General features: G+C 54.4%; 2 protein-coding genes across 4 annotated transcripts in view; one reads left to right on the forward strand and one right to left on the reverse strand.

Moving 5' to 3' along the window:
- Positions 1 to 21,042, forward strand: part of ADPRM (ADP-ribose/CDP-alcohol diphosphatase, manganese dependent) — a 293,493-nt gene that overhangs the window by 83,548 nt on the left and 188,903 nt on the right. The window lies entirely within an intron of this gene.
- Positions 1,620 to 11,861, reverse strand: TMEM238L (transmembrane protein 238 like). 2 transcript variants are annotated; one of them, XR_015243848.1, is made up of 2 exons: positions 6,427 to 6,839; positions 1,620 to 4,536 (listed from the first exon to the last, which is right to left on the reverse strand). XR_015243848.1 is itself a non-coding variant. In XM_086686032.1 (2 exons), the coding sequence occupies exon 1, from the start codon at positions 11,670 to 11,672 to the stop codon at positions 11,433 to 11,435; it is 240 nt and encodes a 79-aa protein (XP_086542158.1). In that variant the 5' UTR covers positions 11,673 to 11,861; the 3' UTR covers positions 1,620 to 4,536; positions 11,304 to 11,432. The 2 variants fall into 2 exon arrangements, 1 of the variants encoding a protein (XP_086542158.1); XM_086686032.1 differs by lacking the exon at positions 6,427 to 6,839 and adding an exon at positions 11,304 to 11,861.

The raw sequence follows: 21,042 nt of genomic DNA on the forward strand, positions 1-21,042 counted from the left end.
GAAGTATCATCTGTATGCACGTTCTTTCTTCACAGGCCGACTCGGGGAGTTTGGGGGCACCAAGCCCGGCAGTGTGGGGGCATTGCAGAGAAGTGGGGGGAGGCTGTGGGACTCTGTCCCTCATCTCCCCCTCCCTTCCCGGCAAGTCACCAACTTCAGATGCTAAAGGATCTCCCAGTAGGAGCCGTCTGCAGGATGCCAGAGTGCCTTGGGTGCCCGGTCCTTACGCACAGACAGAGCACTTGGTCATACGGTGAAACCTTGGCATTCCCGGCACCGTTCGGTTTCCAGCATAAATGAGTGCAAACAGCTATTAACATCTACTGTCTCGCTAGCACGTGTCTACCGGGAACTAACACAGCCCACGTCTATGCCACATGCTTCTAAGTGCTGTGATGTGAATCCCCCTATCACACACAGCCCTCCCCCTACCACCCGCCCCCAAAGTGCCTAATCTGTCTCACAATCCTTCTGTCGCAAACAAGGAGAGATTGTTGAAGGATGAACAAAGGTGAGGACACCTACATTCAGTCTCTGTTACCACCCTGAGCTTGTCTGTCAGCCTCTCTTTTCCCTGAGGGTTGGTTTTTACCTAGAAGGCTCTTTGGTCCCTCATGCAAAGGCTTGGCCTTTTTCCAGGCTGGCCTCAGCAGCGGCCGACTCAGGATCACTTTCCCCCTTTCGCCACCGCACCGTAACGTCACCGAGAAATGAGCTGACTCCCAGGAGCCTCAAGGCTACTGACCGTGGGTGGGCTGCAGAGCCTGGCTGGAGCCACCCTTCCCCAAGGATGCTCGTGCTCCCCTGAGTTTGCGGGTCCCTACAGTAAACTGTAGCACCAAGGTTGTGTGAACTGCTGACTTGCCTATTAGTGGCAGATTTGACTTTATTTTTTATTGTTTTATTTAGAGAGAGAGAGTATGAGCAGGGAGAGAGGGTCAGAGGGAGAGAATCTTAAACAGGCTCCACGCTCAGTGCGGAGCCCAACCCCAACGTGAGGCTCGATCCCCCGACCCTGGGATCATGACCTGAGCTGGAATCAAGAGTCGGACGCTCAACCAACAGAGCCACGCAGGGGCCCCAGACTTGACTTCAAATAGCTTTATAAATGACAGGTGCGAAGTTCCTGGAATCATCAGGGGTCTGAAATTTCCAGCTCTACAGTTGATTCCTACCAAGGAGCAGAGATGCTCTCCATGGTGTTTGCCCCTTCAAGAGGTTGTGGGATTCCCAGAAGGCCAAGAATGCTGCCCAGTCACCTTTGATCCTTGAGCGTGTGATGCCATTATTTTTAGCTTCTAATAGGCAAGGATCACCTAGAAGGTCACTCAGCCTGTCAGTGGCAGACTCCACTGAGAATCTGGGTCACTGGAAAAGCCCAGCTGCCATCCAAGGAGGAGGGACTGCAGGGATGGTTCTGGAGAGCCCTTTGGGAGAACTTTCTGGGAGGATGAACCCAGCTCCATGCGTTCCCGCCTGTAGAAACTCGGCCCCTCCTGTTTCCCTCCCCCCTCTCTGGCCCGCCTTGCCTCGCCTCGTGTGACAGGCACTCATGCGCTCACGGCTCTGGCATGTGCAGTGACACGGAGCAGTGTGGACTCCTGGTCGGTCAGGAGAGTGTTCCTGGGCACGCAGCACAGCCACGTCGAGGCCCGAGGCACAGTGGCTCCTGAGCACGAGGGTGCCTCACCTCCTCTGGGGCGGCCCTGATTGCTTGTTGTGCCCGAGGCTCAGCAGGGCCCTGGAGAAGCCAGTCAGCAGTTTACGGAGGGGAAAGGGGCAGCCTGGGTACCTGGGCACCTGGGCTCCTGGGCTCCAGGCTTCGGTTCTGCATCTGCTGCTTTGCAGCTGCCTGACCTTGGGAAAGTCATTTCACCCGCCGGCTTCAGTCTCTGCCCATCTCCAAAATAACGGGGCTGCTCAGGATCTTTGCTCTTCTTTTTCTCTTTTTAAAGTTTATTTATTTATTTATTTATTTATCTATTTATTTATTTATTTATTTAGGGTGAGAGCAAGAGAGAGAGCGTGCGCATGCACGAGCGGGGGAGGGGCAGAGAGAGGCGAGAGAGAGAGAATCCCAAGCAGACTCCGTGAGGTCTGCACAGAGCCTGATGCGGGACTTGAACTCACAAACCGTGGGATCATGACCTGAGCCGAAACCAAAAGTCAGACGCTTAACCGACTAAGCGTCCCCCCCCCCCCCCCGCCGGGCACCCCGATCTTTGTGCTTCTGTGTGTCACATGGACCAGCAGCCATGGCGTCACCCGGGAGCTTGTTAGAAATGCAGAGCCTTTGGCCTCTCTCCAGACCTCCTGAATCAGAATCTGCATTTACCAAGAGCCCCCGGAGATCCGCCAACATTTTAAGTGCCGGTCTCGTGCTCTCTGAGATTGGGCTCTGTTCTTGTGTTCTCTCATTCTGCACCCTAATGGGTCGCCGAGGATCATCCTGGCACACAGTCAGTGGCGGACCAAGACTTGCCCCAGAGGGATTGCCCCCAGTTTCCACGTGCGTTGTCTGTGCCCCTCTCCATTCTGGCTCTTCGTTAGGGTTCCCAGACGGTTGACGCCCTCCCGCGTGGACCTCCCTTTTCTTCTGGGGGGCTAATTCCAGGGCCAGCAAGTAGCCAGCTGCACCCACGACAGCTATTATCACAGATTTACTCCAAGAGCGGCGGTCGGACACCTCCCGTCCCGCAGAAACACGCCCTCTAATTTGGGAGACGGTCCAGGAGTTGAACCAACAGGCGCACTTAAATGGAGAACCGTCATGCACGCATTTAAATTGCCCAGTAGCAGGTGCACAAAAACGAGGGCGGTGGGGGAAGGTCCCAGTACGGCGTACAGGTCCCTGGAGTGGGCATGATGTGGGAGGCCGGAACCCGCCGCTGTTCTGCTCATCTCAGTTCCTTCGGCCCCTCAGATTCTGAGGACGTGTGCTCCCCCTCTTGCAAGATTTGCCTGTCTCGAACAACACAGATGAAAGTCAGCTGCTGCATTTGGCTCCAAGGGAAGGAAGGGAAACCCGTTCCGTTCCTAGGATAAAAAACCAAGGAAAGGAAGTGAACACAGCGTCTCCCTAAGGAGCTGTTCAGGGTGATGTGGATCACGGGTGACTTTTCTTTCCGTACTGACGTTAGAACCTCCGGTAAGAGGACGTGCTTCCTCGCTCGTGGGGAGTCAGGTTGGAAACACAAAGAAACGTCCACTTGGGAGAATTGGTAGGATTACATGTGCGGATGGTCAAGGAATCTTCTGGAGTAGGAGGGGAATCTTTTTCCTTAATGGCTTATCTGGAATGTTCCTTTCATGACGGCTTCCGAGCCCAGCCTCGTTCTGAGAGGCTGGGTTGGTATTCAAGCACAGAACTTCCAGAAGATTCCATGGTGTCAGGACAACCCAGGCACTGTCTCCATCCACAGTGCTGTGCCCAACGTCGAATTCCAGGACTTGCACAGAAGCAGGTTAAACTTCCGAGCGGAGGATGCTGTAAAGCTGTGGCGGTTGAGGAGGATTCTTGCGGGAGCACGCACGCCCCGAAATACGGCGCATCCTGTTAAAGCAGAAGGTCACAGGTCAAACCTACTTCTATAGCTAGGCTCCTGCCTCATAGCACAGAACATCTGAGGCAGCTTCTAGGGAACACTTACACTTTTCGGGGTGAAATATAAATAAAAAGTATAAAATTAGACCAGGAGAAACATAAATTACATAGGCAGGCCGAGCCCTGGGGACAAGCGCACATCGGATGAGCCTCCGAGCCGGGCTGCGTTTGACTGGACGCAACTGAGTTAAGATAAAAACAGAGTCCTGCTCTTAGCTAGGATCGAGAAACGGAGAACACCAGGACAGCACAGGCCTCGCTAGCTTTGTCAGGGTATCGCCTGGAGGAGGCCTTCCGTTGACTGAAAGCTCAACGTGAGCCCTCCGGGCAGCCTGGCTGTGCAAATGGACGGGGCTGCCTTCATAGCAAACCGTGTGAGGCACGGAGGAGGGCGGCGTCCCTCACACATCGCACAGCATCAGCTACGCTTTGCTTTTGCAGCCAGAGTGTTAGAATATGCCCCTTGGGCCACCCTGCACCGTCCTGAGATGGGTGAGGCGGAGCCCTTCAGGGGCTCACACGGCCCGTCCAGACAGCCGGGGAGGGGAAGCAGCAGCCACACGGCCTGATGTGTGCTTGCGGGAGGCCCCGTTTGGACTCCTGTGCTCACTTCTGGCTGTTAGTCTTTAACGGGACCTTGACGGGAGTTGGCCTCTGAACCCCACAGCAAGGTCGCTCCCATCAGAGCCCCAGTTTGAGAACTTGAAGGCTTCTGGGGCCATCCCTGAACGGCTGGGGGTCCAGCCGTGGTGCAGGGGTCCCGGACTTTTGGCGGAGACTGGAACCTTCCGGAAGCCTGGCATCCATGCCACTCGCGGGCATCCTGGTGGGTGCTTTGCAAGCCTCTGGTTCCTCCCAGATACTTAGTAGAAGGCATGCGGCCAAGAGAAGACATCTTCCCGGGGCTCTGACGCTACTCTGTCAGACAGCACCTGTGTTGAATAAATGAAGGGAGCTGTCAGCCAGAGACTTGACTATGTCATTTCAAACCTGTGTGTGGTTCTGAGAGTCAGCAGGACTCAGGTTTGGATTCTAGGGCTGCCCCGCCATAGCACCCCTTCCGCGGGCTAGTTGTGAACCACTGTGGGGCTCCGTCTCCCCAACCCGTAAAATGGGTGTTTGAGCCCCTAACTGAACTGTGAGCATCGGCTGAGGTCCTGGAAATAAGAAATTGGTCAGTAAACACCGAGGCACTCATCGAGTCTGAGCTCCCTCTCCCCAACCCCTTCCCTACACCCAAAGCTAACAGAATCGTTCCCCGGGCTCTGGATTCCACCCCACGCCCACCTTGGACGTGGCCAGACATCTGTCTATCTTCGGCTGTGACTCCAGTGTCGTCTCCCCCTCTCTCCTGGCTCCTCCTCTCTCCTGACCCTCCTGTTCAATGTTCTCAACCCCCTCCTCTGAAAAAAAAAAAAAAAATCCTGCAAGATCAGCGTGGCCAGCAGAGCCTGATTCCTGTCATTTCATCATCTCCAGATACGACTGAGGATTGGGATGGATCTGTGCTGGTCCCTTTGTGCATCCCAGCGGCCACTCTGTGCACAGCGCTGGTCCCATTTTGTCCCCACCATCTAAGGACAAAGGCTCACGGCCCAGTGCAGTCCACTTTCCTCAGGCCACTACAGCCTTGTTGATGGCTCTGAGGCCTTCGACGGTCAGTCCCCCATCTTGACACCATGCCCTCCTTCATCCTCTTTGTCACCTGCAGGGTGTCGCTCCCTTATTACCGCCGGGGACCTCTCCGTGGGCTTCCCAACCTGCCTGCCCTCCCCCAACTCCCCAAAAGCAAGCCCAGCTCAAGGTTCTGGCTTTGGCTCCCGTGGGAAGTAACGACGGCCAGGCCAGAGGCCAGCAGACTATGCAGTAAGAGGCCAGATAGAAGATATCGGAGGCATCATGCGGCCATACGGCCTTTGCTGCGATCACGGAGCTCTGGCGTTACCACATAAAGCACCTTAGCGCACGCGTGAGTGAGTGGCTGCGTCGCAGTGAAACGCGACGTACAAAATGGGAGAAGGGCCACATTTGGCCCCCCGGGCCGGATGTGGCCATCCCGGGCCTGGTGCAGAGGTTGTGGACCTTACGGGTGGGTACACTTGGTTTCACAGCCTGGCACCACCCCTCGTGAGTTCCATTATGTCAGACACGGTAACTTATGAATGGGATCTCGTGCAGAGAAACTTAGGGTTCCCCCTCCTCCTCCCTTCCTTCGATTCCCCGCTCCCCCACACCGTTTTCTTCCCCTCTCTGTCTACCTCCTCACCCTGTACAATCTCATCCACACTCGCGTCTCCAACCCTTCACTCCGTCCTCCTGCCCCGATCTTCCTTCTGACTCTAAAATCTGCACGTTCCACGCCAGCTGGGCCGTGGAACATCCCGTGTACCATTTGCATCTCAGACTCCGCCCATGCGAAGGAAAACGCATCCTTGGAAGCAAATCTGTGCCCTCCCCTGACCTCCGTCCTCACAGGCATGGCAGGGCTCTCCGAGCGCTTTGATGTCGCCATTGGGCTGCAGGACACTAGGACAGGCCGTCCGCTGGGTCTGTCTGGTCCCACTCATGCTGTCTGTGTCTCCTTCGCTTTCCGTGGCCCTAACCTCCTGCCCGCGTCTTACTACCTGCCCGCCGAGCTTCCTGAGCGGTCTCCCTGCCCCCGCGCCTCTCTCCCACCTGCCTGCACCTGCTATCACTGAACAGAGCCCGGCCACATCCCTCTCCAGTCCCTGAAGTCAGCGAAGCCTCCTCCTTGCTTTCCAGGTGTTGGAATCCTCATCTTGCCCCTGACATCCTCCAACAAACACCCCTGACCCACTCACATGTGCTTGCTCGCTCTTTCCGGAATATTCTTTCATTTTCTTTTTTCCTTTCTGCAGTCCTTCCCTGTGGCTCTCCCCAAGAGCCTTCTCTGCCTGTCACATTCTCTCCTGCTCCTCGGGACCCAGGCCAGATGTCCAAAGTCACACACAAACCCCTGCCCCACCACAACCAAAGGATCTCCTCACCTGGGTGCGCAGGGCCCACGCACCCGACCGAGCTTATCTCGCGGCGTGCATTTTCCGTGTGCTTTTGTGACGCCCTGTGTACTTACTTTATCTCTCCCTCTAGATTAAACATTCCTCCAGGGATCAGAGAGATGTTTGGCCCTCCACGCAGCCCCAGCCCTGCGTGTGCAAATGGCACCGGTGTGCCGGGCCGGCTTGCCCACCTTCCACCTGGCTGTACTCCCAGCTGACTTGGCCAGTCCACCCGCCTCTCTGTGGGTGGAAAGTTAGGAAAAGTTGATGGTGAAGGACAGGTTTCACTTTCCTGGGCTCGGAGCTGTGAGCCTTGCATGCTCTTGGGCTTTGATTGTTGCCAGTGTGTGTTTCTGGGGTGTGTGTAGCAGGTTTGAGGGTGTGTGTGTGTGTGTGTGTGTGTGTGTGTGTGTGTGTGTGTTTGGGGGTGGTGTAGTCATGCACCCTCCTGGAAAAGGGCAAGAATCCTCACCTGACTTTGCCTGGGGGCTTATCTCTATCTACAAGAAATGCCCAGCAAGTGAAATGCGGAGTAGGCAAATCTCAGGAGAATATGGCGACTGAGTGATAAAATCAAATGGCAGGTTGTCTCCCTTGACACACAGTTGGGCTATAAAAACAAGACACTCGTTCTGAAACTCCTGTGGGGGTGGAGGGGAGGGTTGACCTTTGAGGTTTAGTGGCCCAGGTTGCCCTCTGGTCTCTGGAGAACCACGGAAGCCACAGGCTCAGGGCTCGAGGGACAACCAAGCCTGTCCTGTCCTGCCCTGAGTTCCATACCAGACCTCACGCCAGGGGTGGGACCCGCTTATCTCGGGAGGCGGCGGGTGGGGGGAGTGTCCAAGGACAAGCTTGGAATGGCACATTCGGGTTCTGAATTAAAGGGGTCCGTGCTCTTTTACTCCATTCTGAGAATTGGAGAACTGCCCATCAATCATGAATATGGTTGGAGATTGTGCCCGGGCCAAAGGTCATAGAATGTAAGGGGATTGGGATGAGTCATTTTCTGAAATACGTTTTAGTTGGGGCATCCGGGTGGCTCCCTTGATTGGGCATCCTGCTTCAGCTCAGGTCATGATCTCATGGTTCTTGGGTTCGAGCTCTGCATTGGGCTTTGTGCTGACAGCTCAGAGCCTGGAGCCTGCCTGGATTCTCTGTCACCCTCTCTCTCTGTCCCTCTCCTACTAATGTCTCTCTCTCTCTCTCTCTCTCTCTCTCTCAAAAGTAAATATACATTAAAAAATTTTTAAAAAAGAAGTACGTTTTAGCATCAGAACCCGTGTTCACAGGAAGCCTTCCGTGAAAGTTCAGTAGACAAAACTGTGGAAACCCCACTATTCTAGAGGTATGTGTGTGGCAGGTAGGGCTGCACGAGTCCTGCCTGCTTGTTGTCCACCCACTCCAGCCCCTGAGGGGGCTACTCGGACCCCCGTTCAAACCTGCCATGGGTCCCAAATCTCCTACTCTAAAGGGAAGTAATGCGATGTGCCCAAGGTCATGGGGCGGGGGGCAGCTCCATAAGTGAGCAGCCTCCCTGAGCAGCCCTAGCCCACACTGATTGGTCACTCTGGGCCAGCCCTAGGCGTTGCAGGGGATGGAGGGACCAAGGGACACTGGCTTTGAGGGTCCCACAGAACATGGCAGTTTGGGAACTGAAAAGAAGACATTTGCATGACTGTTTAGCGGAAAGTACAGTGGATCTCAAGCATTTAAGTCCCTTTGAGCCTGGACGAAAGTCTCGTGTTCTGGGACAGCTTTCTCACGTAACTACTGAAAAAACTTTAATGCCATACACTGTCTTAAGAAGGGGCGCCTGGGTGGCGCAGTCGGTTAAGCGTCCGACTTCAGCCAGGTCACGATCTTGCGGTCCGTGGGTTCGAGCCCCGCGTCGGGCTCTGGGCTGATGGCTCAGAGCCTGGAGCCTGTTTCCGATTCTGTGTCTCCCTCTCTCTCTGCCCCTCCCCCGTTCATGCTCTGTCTCTCTCTGTCCCAAAAATAAATAAATGTTAAATGTTGAAAGAATTGATCATAACACGGGTGCTCGGGTGGCTCAGTTGGGTAAGTGTCCGACTTTGGCTCAGGTCATGAGCTCACAGTTCATGAGTTCGAGCCCCACGTAGGGCTCTGTGCTGACAGCTCAGAACCTGGAGCCTGCATTGGATTCTCTGTTTCCCTCTCTCTCTGCCCTTCCCCTGCTTATGCTCTCTTTCTCTTTCTCAAAAATAAACACTAAAAGAATTAAAAAAAAAAAAAAAAGAATTGATCGTAACACCTCAAGTATGTCTATCTCGGAGGAAGGTCTTACCCCTCTGCCATGCACCGGCCACCAGTGTCGTGATGGAATGTCCATTGCTGCCTTTAATCATCACTCCTGGAGCGCCGTCCACACATTAGCCCACTTAACCTGTGCGACATCGGCATGAGGCAGGGCTAATCTTACCATCCTCTCTGAAGCTGGGGCTGCTGTCCTTAACATCATCTACATTTTACAGATTTGGAAAGTAGGGCATGGGGGTGTGATGTGGCTCGCGCCAGGTCACAAACAGAGCTGGTAAGGAATGGAACTGGATTCAAACCACACGGCCTGGGTCTTGGCCCATGCTCTTCATCATTGGTCTGCTGGACTTCTTTCTATTCAATGCGGAAAGGATGTAAAGGGCAAAGAGCCTCACACTAGGGACCCCTTGTGGTTTGGGTAAGTGAATTCGCTCCCCAGATGAGCTTGAACTGGTGACCATCATCCTCACCATCACCATCACCAACATCATCATCCATGCCATGGCCAGGGTAGTCTTTTGGAAACATAGATCCAATTATGTCAAGCTCCCACTCCTGCTCACATCTCCTTAATAACTTCTTATTCTTCTTAAGATAATGATCAAAGTCCTTAGGATGGCCTTCAAGGCTTTGCCTGGCCCGGCCTCTGCCTACTGCAGGCAGGACCCTAACCTCCTCCTGCACCTGCCCCCTCTGCCCTTCAGTCTCCCTGCTGTCTTTTTATTTCCTGGTATCCCAGGACCTTTGCTCAAGCCATTACCTCTTCCTGAGAGACTCCACTTTCTGGGTCAGCGTCTCTGTTGACCATTCCCGTGAAGTGATATTCCTTCTCTTCCCAGTCTTCACCTGACTCTGTTATCGTACCTCCATTAGTGGGACTATTTGGTTACTATCTACGTCTCCCTTGATGGGAAACTCCTCGAGGGTAGAGACCTTGTGTATCTTATCCTTCAGGGCATCCCCAGTGCCTTGCACGGGGCCCGGCGTGTCTTTGGGAATGAGCAAACACATTAGGGGTTCCTTCTTGCTTCGAAGTTCCATGATGCAATGTGTAAACTAACCCCTTCACTGCCAGTTTGAGGTACCCCAAGTCCTCTCAGTACCCCCAACTCTCAGTTGGGAGCCTGGATCAGTTTGCTTACCCTCTCCTATGCGTCTAGTAAGGGCATAGGACATTTGTAAAAACCACATTGCGTGCAAAAAGCCTTCTTCTGCCTTACCTCTTTTTGGCCATTGCAACCACAAGGGCAGGTCATGTCCTCATTTTACAGATGAGGCTACTACCCAATGCAGCCTGTCCACTGTCACCCAGTGATTGAGCGGTGGCACTCAGAGCAGGACCCAGGCACTCGGACTTCCCATCTCTTTTCCTTCCTTTCATCTGCCAGGACCAGGTTTAGGCTACCCTCCCCGAAACCTCTTCAAACAGCTGCTCTGGTCTCTTGGTTCCAAAGGTCAGATGGAATCCCCCAGAAGAGGCAGGATTATCATTTCCTCCTTCCAACCCAGCAATGACCTTTATCCTTACACCCAGCGCTGGAAGGGAGTGCCCGGCTGTGCCAGTTTCCTGGCCACCGGGGGCGGGGGGATGATGATTGTTATCCCAACCAGGGCTCCCCTTCCAGTCCCCTGGGGGAGAGCTGCCCGTAATTCAGGGTCACGGGGGCCAGACCGGCTCTATCCTTGGTGCTTCACGTCCCTGTGAAACATCTTTAACGATGATCTGCCTCCTTGGTCACATGCGGTCAACCAAGCAGCTGGCCCAGCTGGAAAGTGCAGCTCGGTGGACGAAATGGTCCGCCATGGTCTCCTGACCACTGAGGCTCCCAGGCCAGCCGTGGCCGGGTGGGGGTGGGAGTGAAGGATGGGGGTGGCCTCATGGGAGTGTGTGTGTGTGTGTGGGGGGGGGCGCTGCTGAGAGAGGAGGCAGGTGCCCCGAGGGAGGATGTGGAGGCAGGTCCTCCCCACTGTGGTGTGTGTCCCACCTGCAGGTACAGGCAGGAAGGGAGGGAGAAGGGCCATTCTGGGTGGTTCCCCGCCACCACTCCATCAGTGCTAGGACACACACGGCCACTGGAGAGCTTTCCATTCTCTCCCAGTGCTAGACCCCCTCCCCCCCTGCAGCCGGCTGGTCTTCCAACAGACAACCAAAGTTCTGAGCTGACGGAATAACTTCCTGTTCTGCATGGCGGGACCACTCTTGGCGTCTCAGAAATGGAGGGGGCCGTGGAGACCCTCTTTGTAGTCTCCATAAGGATGACGGGCCCCGGAGGGGGAGAGGACAGCCTGTGGCCACCACAGGTGCCCACCCAGGTGGGCAGAGCCCCCAGCCGGGGTGCAGGCTTCCAGTTCCTTCTCAGCCTCTCCAGCCACCCCGCCAGGCGGGCCTCATGTGCACTCACCTGCTCCCCCGTGGGGCGTTCTGGGTGGGAGTGGAAACACGCCCCTACCCCTCCGGCCACGCAGCAGCCCCAGGTTCACGGCCAGCTGCCTGTGGAGCCTGCGTCCCTCCTCCTGTGCCCACGGCCAAACTACAAGTCCAGCTTCTCAAGAGGTACCTCGATGTTGAGGGAATACCAGGTGATCCAGAAGAGCAGGCTGAACACCAGGGTCAGGGCCCCCGTGTAGACCAAGAAGTCCCAGTAATCGAGGGAGGCGAAGACGCCCAGCAGCAGAAGGACCAGGCCCACGGCGTCGAGCAGCAGGGCCAGCACAAGGAAGAGTACACAGCGCCCCAGGTTGCATCTTCCCCAGCGCCTCCCCAGGAGCATTGCCCTGCAGCAGCGGGAGAAACCCGGCTGCACCCCTGGGGCTGATTTGCATGGGAGGGTGGCGGTTCTGCCTCCTGCCGCCCGCACCGGCTGGCCGCTGGGTGTGAGCGAACGAGGGAGACGTCAGGCTGTCTGGAGCCACAAGGAAGTACACGCGGATCCAGCTTTATGAGCACGGCAGCCAGTGGGGCAGGCTATTCCTTAACTGCTTCGTGACTCAGGAGTGGTCCGGGCCAAAACACACTGACATCAGTGCTAATGGGACTGGTCAGCGCTGGGTTACGTGGCCGGGGAGGGGTCAGGTGCCCCGGGAGGGATTTTCGGTGTCCGAGAGGGGGGCTGTCCCGTGCCTCGTCCCATGCCTCTCGAGTTCTTGGCAAGTCCTGGCAGGTTTCTGAGCCCTGTGGTGGTGGTGGGGTTTCGTTCCCCTCACCCGTCCGCCCTCCTCTTCCTGGTGCAGAGGGAGGTTTTAAGTAAAAGATGCAGAAGAGACTCTGTTGACATACATAGAGTTTGAAATGGTGCGGTAAGAATCCGTCAGTCCTAGGGACCAAATAGGGACCCAGAGAAGGTGGATGTGCCTCGTGGATGGTCTCCATTCTGAAGACCTGGGGACCTGGGAGGACAGATGGACGGGGCAGAGTGGGCGGGGCAGGGGGACCTCCGGCCTCTGGCTGTGGTCCATCGGGCGTGAACCAAAAGGCGACAGAAGTCGAGAAATATCTGTCTGGTTCTCTGCGCCTTTTCCAGACTGACTGACTCGAGGTTTGCCTTATGTCCCGCGGACACTGCTCGCTCACACCCCCGAGAGGTGATGTAGCCGTGTCACTGTGGCTGCTCACAGGGTGTGCGGCCTCCCCTCTGTCCCTGGTTCACTGTGGGACCTTGGCCTACACACCAGACGTCTCTGAGACTCGGTTTCCCCCAGGCATAGTGGAAGAAATAATTTCCACTGTTTCTCCTGCCTTCTCTGGTCGATGAGAATGAATAGACAGCTCTGACTTTGTTCCCTAGTGTGAAATAGGCCAGGAGGAGTGAGAAACTTCCAGAAAAAAGGATGGGCGGGGGGAGGAGAATTAACGTGTTACAGATTTTAGGATCCAAAGCTCCAGGAGACTTGACTCAGGCCAAGTAGCTGATCTGGAGCATCTCCAAGTGAGAGGTAGCTGAGGCTACTCCCCCCCGGTGTCTGTCTCCTTTTCTTTTTTTTTTTTTTTAATTTTTTTTTAACGTTTATTTATTTTTGAGACAGAGAGAGACAGAGCATGAATGGGGGAGGGTCAGAGAGAGGGAGACACAGAGTCTGAAACAGGCTCCAGGCTCTGAGCTGTCAGCACAGAGCCCGACGTGGGGCTCGAACTCATGGACCGTGAGATCATGTCCTGAGCCGAAGCTGGCCGCTCAACCGACTGAGCCACCCAGGTGCCCCTCCTTTTCTGGATGTATGCTCAGAGGCAGTTAGGTATCCACATAGGAGCACCTCCAGTGCTGGAGAGGCTGACAGCCCTCCCATCTGCTGCCTCCAGCTCTGACCAGGAGAGTGTCTCGGGAAGAACGGTGGGCGGACGGCAATGCCCTGTGGGGGGCAGGCCAAGAGTCTGTGCCGTGGAACCCCGGGTGCATGTGTGCAGGTCTGGCTGTCCGCAGGCTCCTGGGTGCCTTTGCAGAGGAGTCCTGTGAGCCTGCGAACGATTTTACCATGAAGACTTTTATGTGCCCGAGAGTCTCTTGAGTCCGGGCCATCAGGTGCTTGGTCACCGTAATCCTGTCTGACTTCGGGTGACAGGTCAGAGAGAAGCGGGTGACCACTCTGCCACTCAGCCCCAGCTCAGCACCCCAGGTCTTCTCACCATGTTTATTTCTACTGTTTTCGCACACACACACACACACACACACACACACACACACACACACACTTCCAGCTGAACAGACTCTGACACATTCCCCAGCAAAAGGAACAAAATCGAATCAAAACCACTCGCAATTTCGTGTCCAGAGCTAACCAGCACACGTCACTTAGCATTTATCCTCCAGAACCGTAAACACCCCTCTTCCGTCTTAGGGAAAGGGGCCGCGCTGTGCACCCTGTCCTGCGGCCAACACGTGGCTGTTCTTCCGCGGGGCTAAACGGGGGGCGGGGGGCCTGGGGGACCACCCAGGTCGTGAGAGCCCTGGGCACCGCCCACCTCCCCGTCTCTGCTCCGCCCATGTGCCAGGCCCTCTAGATGTTTACACAGCTGGGACAGACTGGGACGGCTGGTGGAAAGCCAGGTGACAAGGGAGCCCTCTGAGTGGGGCCGCTCAAAGAGGAGGTGGGAATAGGAGGGGGAAGGAGGGCGTGGCTGGCCCTGGGGACACTGAGAGTGCCAGGCACAGCCCAGAGCAGGAGCGGGTCACCAGCAGGAACGTTCACTTGACTTGATTGACATAGCCCTGTCTGCGGTGCTCGCTTTTAACAGAGCTTCCTGGCCCTGTTCCCTCATCAGGTGTAGTGGCCACTGTAGGAAATAGCTGTGTGAGGTCCCTGGGTGGCCCAGAACGCCAACGTGGGGGCTTCAACCACAGAAACTTCTAGAGGAGGGAAGTCTGAGCTCTGGGCATCAGCAGGGTGGGTTCCCTCTAAGGGCTGTGAGGGAGAATCTGTTCCCTGCCCCTCTCCTTGCTTCTGGGGGTTTCCTGGCAGCGTTGGGCTTTCCTTGGCTTACAGGTGCATCACCGTCCTATGCGAGCGTCATTGTCTTTGTGTGCCTGTCTCTGTGTCCAAGTTTCCCCTTTTTATAAGGATACCAGTTATGTTGGATGAGGGGTCTACTCTACTGTCATTTGACCCCATCTTTTTTTTCTTTTTAAGTTTATTTTGAGAGAGAGGCAGAGAGACATGGAGAGAGAATCCCCAGCAGGCTCCGCACTGTCAGCGTGAAGTCTGATGCGGGGCTCGATCCCACGAACCGTGAGATCATGACCCGAGCCAAAATCGGACACTTAACCGACAGAGCCCCCCAGGCGCCTCTGAGACTGATACACACAGTGTAAAGAGTTAGGAGACAACGCAAGGAGACAAATGGACATCTGTGTGCCTTCCGAAGCACGAACACAGTGTGTGGGGCACATCCATGGGCCCCGCTCCTGGCCTGCGGCTTCCAGGTTTGGTCCCTGATGCCCCCTCGGCCCCCTCTCTTCTGAGACTTCTCGGGCTGCGGGGTCTGTCGCTGCCTCTGTGGCTCAGAGAGGTTTGTCCTCTCCGAGGACAGATCTGCCTCCTCTTGGCAACTGACACCTTGTCGCTCCCGTGGAAAGTCATCACGATCTGTCCTCTCCCTGTGATGTCACCAGGATGACAGTGCTCGCATGACCTGGATGCTCAAGGGCAGGCTGAGAACCGAGGGACCAGGGACAGGCCAGCCTGGCAGGCTCAGCTGACACAGAGTCAGTTGCCGGGGCATGACAATCTGAATGACCGAGGCGCAGTCACCACCTGAGTGTCAGGGCTCAGATGTTGGGCGGGCATAGCCACGCCAGCCTGTGCCACTCACGAGCTGTGTGACCTCGGGCAAGTCACGTGCCCTCTCTGTGCCTCAATCTCCTCATTGTAAAATGATCCCTTGTCCCACAGGGTTACTGGAAAGATTACGTGAGTTCACAGTTGTAAAGTGTGCTTAGAACCTGCACATGGTGACGTTGACAAGTGTTACCATTGTGGTTGTCAGGACATCTTTGCCTTCCTTCCGCCACAATGATGCTTCTGTAGGGAAAACCCCAGGTTGGAAGGGACCCACCCTGACTGTCCTGCTCCAGCATTTCTCCCCTTGATCGAGCTTGGCTTCCCCTGTTCTCCTGACTCTCCTGATACCCAGTGGGTCCAGTTAGGACACCCTGAGCCCTCTCTCCATCCTTACGGCCACAGATGCGACCTTGATGGGGACCCCTTATTCTCATGAAATGCTCTTCCGGTCCCCAGTCTCTTTATCTGCCCCATTCGCACATCTGTCCACACTGCCCACTGGCCTAACCCGGCATTTCTCAAGCCCTTGGCATCCACGTGCTACGCCCAGGATTTGGCCACAGCTGCGGTCTGCTTCTGTCATTTGTTATAGAAAATCATATTAATGTGTTAATGTGTCATTACATGGATTTGTTAATTTTACTGTATCTTGTTAATGATTTTCTTAAAATCTTGTTAATGATTTTTTTAACTTCAATGAATTATTGTCACCATCAGTGGAAAACTTACTTGGAATAGACAGCAAGTATTTTAGAATATACACACTGAAAACAAAACACTGTAATTAAACTAGACCAGAGGTCCTCAAACTTTTTCTGTAATGGGCCAGATTATTAAACATTTTAGACTTTGTGGGCCGTAAGGTCTCTGTTAGAGCCACTCAGTTCTGCCATAGTAGCAGAAGAGCCATGGACAATATATGAATGAATGGTGTGGTTGTGTTCCGATAAAACTTTATTTATAAAACCAGGTGGTGGGCCAGACTCATCAACTCCTGAACTAGCTGCTGTTGCAAGCTGAAGGTGCTGAACCCAAGGCCTATACTTTCTTTGTAAATAAAGGCCTGAAGTTCACATATTTCAGAGGCGATATTTGCACCGTGTCACTGAGAGGTTTTGTCCTTGGAAATCCTATAAAGGACCGGATGAGAATTAAAATGGCTATGCCTTTTGAAGTGAACCTGTGTGCCAGCTAAATGTGTTTCATGTGCCCCTGGGGGTATGGGGCTAGAATTTGGAAAAGCATTGACACTGATCAATCGATCTCCAATCAGTCTTTACAGGCTCTTGCTTTTTCTCAGGGTCAGCATTTTCAGAAATACGTTCGTGCTTACCTGAGGAGTTTCTGACAATTTTCACAGCTCTTCATTCTTCCTCTGTTAAGGAGGCTTGAGAGACTTCCCCGGAGTGAACATCCTGGCCTTCCAGAATCCATCTAGCTGTTACCCACAGGCTCAGCAAACATTCCAGCTCTCTGCCCTGGTCTTCCTGTCTTCTTCCCCACCGGCCTGATCTAAGCCCTCATCATTCCCATCCAGACCTCTAAATGCAAATATCCCCCCTCCCTCTCTTTCTGCCCCCAGTCCCCAGGCCGGCTCTCTCCCCAACACCCTGGAGAATCAAGTTTGTTTCTTTCTCATTCCCATTTAATCTTTAAAGTTTATTCTCAAACGTTTAATTATAGCAAAATATGCACAACCCCAATTTAGCATTTCAACTGTTTTTTAACTGTGCGGCTCAGCGGCTTTAGGTACGTTCGCGCTGCTGTGCGTCTCCAGAACGTTTTCATCTCTCCAAATGAAACTGTGTCCCCAGGGAACACGGACTTCCCATCCCTCTTTTCCACCAGCCCCCCCACCCCACCCCGGCCCCCACCCCTCTACTTTCTGACTCTAAAAATTTGATTCCTCTGTTAGCAGTGGAATCACGCAGTATTTGTCTGCTTGTAACTGGCTTATTTGGCTCAGCATGAGGTCCTCAGGTTTCATCCCCATCAGAGCGTGTGTCAGAACTTCCTTCCTTTTAAAGACTGAGTAATAGGTCATTTTGTGGATCCATCCACCTGTCACTGGATGCCTGAGATGCTTCCACTTGTGAATAATCCTGCCGTGAACACGAGTGCACAGATACCCGTACAATGAATCCCTGATTTCAGTTCTTTGGGGTGCGTGCCTACCTAAAAGTGAAATTGCTGGATTAATTCGATGGCTCTATGTCGAGTTTTTTTAAGGACCCACCATACCGTTCTCCGCCATGGCTGCACCATTTTCCATTCTCGCCAGCGGTGCAGAAGGGCTCCAGTCTCCACATTCTCTCCAACACTTGTTGTCTTCTGTTTTGCTTATTTTTGTCATTGTTGTTTTGATAATAGCCATCCTCATGGGTGAGAAGTAGGTTCCTATGTGACTTGATAGTTGCTTTTATAATAGTACCTGGTACACTTGCGGAGGTCGTTTGTCTAGTTCTCCATGGTCCTCATTCACAGGCTGGACACCTTTCCTGGCCAGGGAGCAGCTCGCCTCCTTGTAACTAACACCCAGTGTTTATTGAATGGTCCCTTTCATAGCTCCCAGGACTCTCTGCTCTTGGGAAAGCTGAGTGTCTCACCAGAGTTGCTACAGCTCCTCCTGGATCCTGTCTATCTTTCATCCCCCGCCTCCCCATTTCTAAGCAGGCAGTGCTCCTGCAGCCCCCCTCCCAGAGGAAAGCGTCTCCACGGCAATACCTTGAAGCCTTATCAGGCAGGGAAAATGGTGTACTGCACTCCTACTTGGTTGCTGCCCACAGCCGTTTAGTTTTGTTGTCTATTTCTGCCGGCACTCAGCTCTGAGTTAACTGCTGGGCACGTAGCCAGAGATGTCAGAGCTGTGGATCCTCAGACATCGCCACCAGGGTATCTGCTGGGTTTGGTGCCAGAATCCATTTTTCTGTTTAGCATTTTTCTTGCCGTGACTCGTCTGCCCTGGGAACAATGAGCTGCAAAGCCTGTTTGCAGGGCTCCAGGGTTAAGCCGTACGGGGCTCGGTTGTCTGTGACCCCCTTGCTCTCCCAGCCAGGTCCCGAACCAAGCTCCAGGGACTCTGCTTGGGTGAGCCCCAGGGTCAGAGCCTCAGGCCTGCCCATCCACTTATGGGCTCTGCTGGGAATCGGGCTCAGCTCTCTTGAGCTGTCGATGCATCTTTAGGTGCAAAATCAGCGCTAAGTGAGCAAGAGGAAATAAAGGGCCATGTTAACATCTTCCTCCGAAGAGCATCGGGGACCCGTTGGAGCGTCCTGACGAGAAGGTGAAGGGATCCATATTTTTAAAAGACGGTTCCCGCTACCGTGGGGAGAGCAGTATGGAGGGGTCCAAGAATGGGCACCTGGCAAGCAGCGAGCAGGGAAGAGGTGGGGTTGGTGACAGTAGGAATGAGAAGAAGTGGATATGAGAGATAACCGGGAGGTGAAATCAACAGGACGTGACGACAGATTCAATGTGGGGATGCGGGGAAGCGAGGGGGCCACTGCTGAATACCAACCAGGTTTCTGTGTTGTACAGCTGGATGCCAGAGGTGCCTCCGGAGATGAGCTACACCGGAAGAGGGGCTGGGGTGGCTGAGAAGCCATGATACGCCGGCTGGGGGCTCGAGCTCTGGGCTACGCACATGGGCTTGTGGGTCCGCAGCAAACTGGTGGTGGGGAGGAGATTGCTCGTCTCCTTGAGATCTCGCACAGTTCGAGAAGACGCGGGCCGGGTCTCGACGATCTCCCCCATTTAACGGCTGGGTGGAGTAGAACAAGCCAGCTAAGGAGACAGGAAAAGAATGCCTAGAGAGGTGGGAAGAAACCACGGGCTGGTTCTAACTTGAATCCAAAGGAAGAAGATGTTTCAAAGAGAACAGAGTGGCCAGTTGTGTTGAATGCCTTTGAAAGATCAAGTCGGCTCACATACCTTCCCAGGGCTCAATCAGCAGGGGGGATCCTGCCCAAATGGCCTCATCTTCCCCTCCCTTGTGCCACACACCTGCTTGTTGTCCTCCTGAGCACTCGGCAGCTGGGGCTGCAGGCAGGTGGGCTGGGGGGGGGGGGGGGTTGAGCAAGTGCTTTGACCCTTCTGAGCCCAGCCAGAGGAAATCGGCACGCGAATTTTTTTTTTACCTGTAGGATGAATGCAAACTGGGAGACAGATAATGGAGAGTCTACGGGAAGAAGCAAAATGCCCAGGACCCTGAAGGGCCTAGATTTCAGGGATCTGAGGTGCCAGCCTGGAGGGGAGGGTCTCTGGAGAGCTGGGGGAAATCCAGCAGGCGGGCTAATGCGCTAACTCGGACGATTTGAAAACAAAACAAAGAGCATTCCTCTACAGTGGGATATTGAAAATCCCACTGAGATTTCAGAATTTCAGCTGTAGTGGCCAAAGAATGCTTCTTTAAGGATTTAGAAGAGCTCAGTAGTATATTAATTAATAAAAAACAATAAATTATTAAGTAATTAATAAAAATTAATGAGTGAGTTGGGTTAATTAATAAAAATTAATGAGTGAGTGGTCAGAACGCTTAACACGAGGCCCGCCCTCTGAACAAATGTTTACACGCACAACACAGAAGGAGGGAAGGGCGGGGAACAGAAGGAGACCAGCGTCTCTGCTCAGACCCATCTGTGGTGCTGTCTACAGAGCAGGCTGCTCCCCACACAGCCAGGGGTTGGTCCTCAGCTTCCCTGGGCATCTATGCCAGGTCCTGGGCAGGAGGCCCACGGCTCAGGACACTTGGCCTCCGTGGCCTTGCACTGGGTTCTTTGGGACCTGCTCTCTTGAACCCACGAAGAATTGTGGAATATCTCTTCCCAGGCCCTAAGAGCATTGTCCTCACCAAGCCAACGGCTGCTTTTACTTGCTGGAGAAGGAACGGGGATAGGATGGGAGTGGGGGCTGAAACACACTTCTCCGTGGGTCCCTTGTCCCTCTGTGCATGATGTCTTGTAACCTGGGGCACGTCTGAATTTCAGCTTCTTCACCTATAAAATGGGAGCAGTAATATTTACCTGCATTACTCCTACGCAGAGCCCTTGTAAGGACTGTCACTACCCTTGCACTTAACAAGCACAGAGTTCTCACTACAGAGAGGACTCACTTACACATAAAGCACGGAGAATCGGCAAGGCCTGTGACCCCAGGATACTTTAAGGAGGACCTCCTGGAAGAGGCAGCGTTTGAGCTAGGAGTCAGCCAGATGGAAAAGGGGATCAGAATGGTGTAGGCCAAGGAAGGAGCACATGGAAAGATGCAGCGGCGTGACGTCGTGGGAGATACTAAGCTGTGGGTCTGGGGTACAGGGTGAGTGGCCGGGAAGTAGGTAGGCTGGGGGGGGGAGCGTGACTCCGCAGGAAGGACTCAGCTAAGTGAGGGAGTGTGAGTCCCATCTTGTTATAGGATGAGAGCAGGTTCAGGAGCAGGAGTGGTGACGTGATCAGAAGCACCTTCTAGAAAGACAGCTGGTTGGAATGTGGGGAGTGGATTGGAGCAGGACGAGCCTGAAGGCAGGGAGGCTGATGGGGACACCGGTGACTTAACCCAGGGGCACTGGGACTTGGGAGAAGGGGAAGGGAAGGGCCTCTGGGTACTTGGGAGACAGACTGCGTGTGGGGCGTGTGGGAGAGGAAGGCCAGCCCAGATTCGGGATTGGTGGGTGAGGTTGCCCTCCGCTGACACACAAGTGGATCTGGACGAAGCGGTGTGGGGACACACAGTGACTTCTTCCAACACCGGTCAGTGTGTGTTGAGGGCTGTCCGGGTTGGGACGTGCTGTCTGGAGCTCAGCACAGGTGTCCACAGCAGCGGCCGACTCGGGTGACATTGACTGACGCTGGAGGTGGGGGGTGCAGGCAGCAG

The sequence above is a fragment of the Puma concolor genome, chromosome E1 (assembly GCF_028749965.1).
Source record: "Puma concolor isolate L17-30 chromosome E1, mPumCon1.1.hap2, whole genome shotgun sequence".
NCBI lineage: Eukaryota > Metazoa > Chordata > Mammalia > Carnivora > Felidae > Puma > Puma concolor.

What these genes read in the sequence shown, in the direction of transcription:
- TMEM238L (XM_086686032.1), bottom strand. Translation starts at nt 11,672, where the DNA reads ATGCTCCTGGGGAGGCGCTGGGGAAGATGCAACCTGGGGCGCTGTGTA.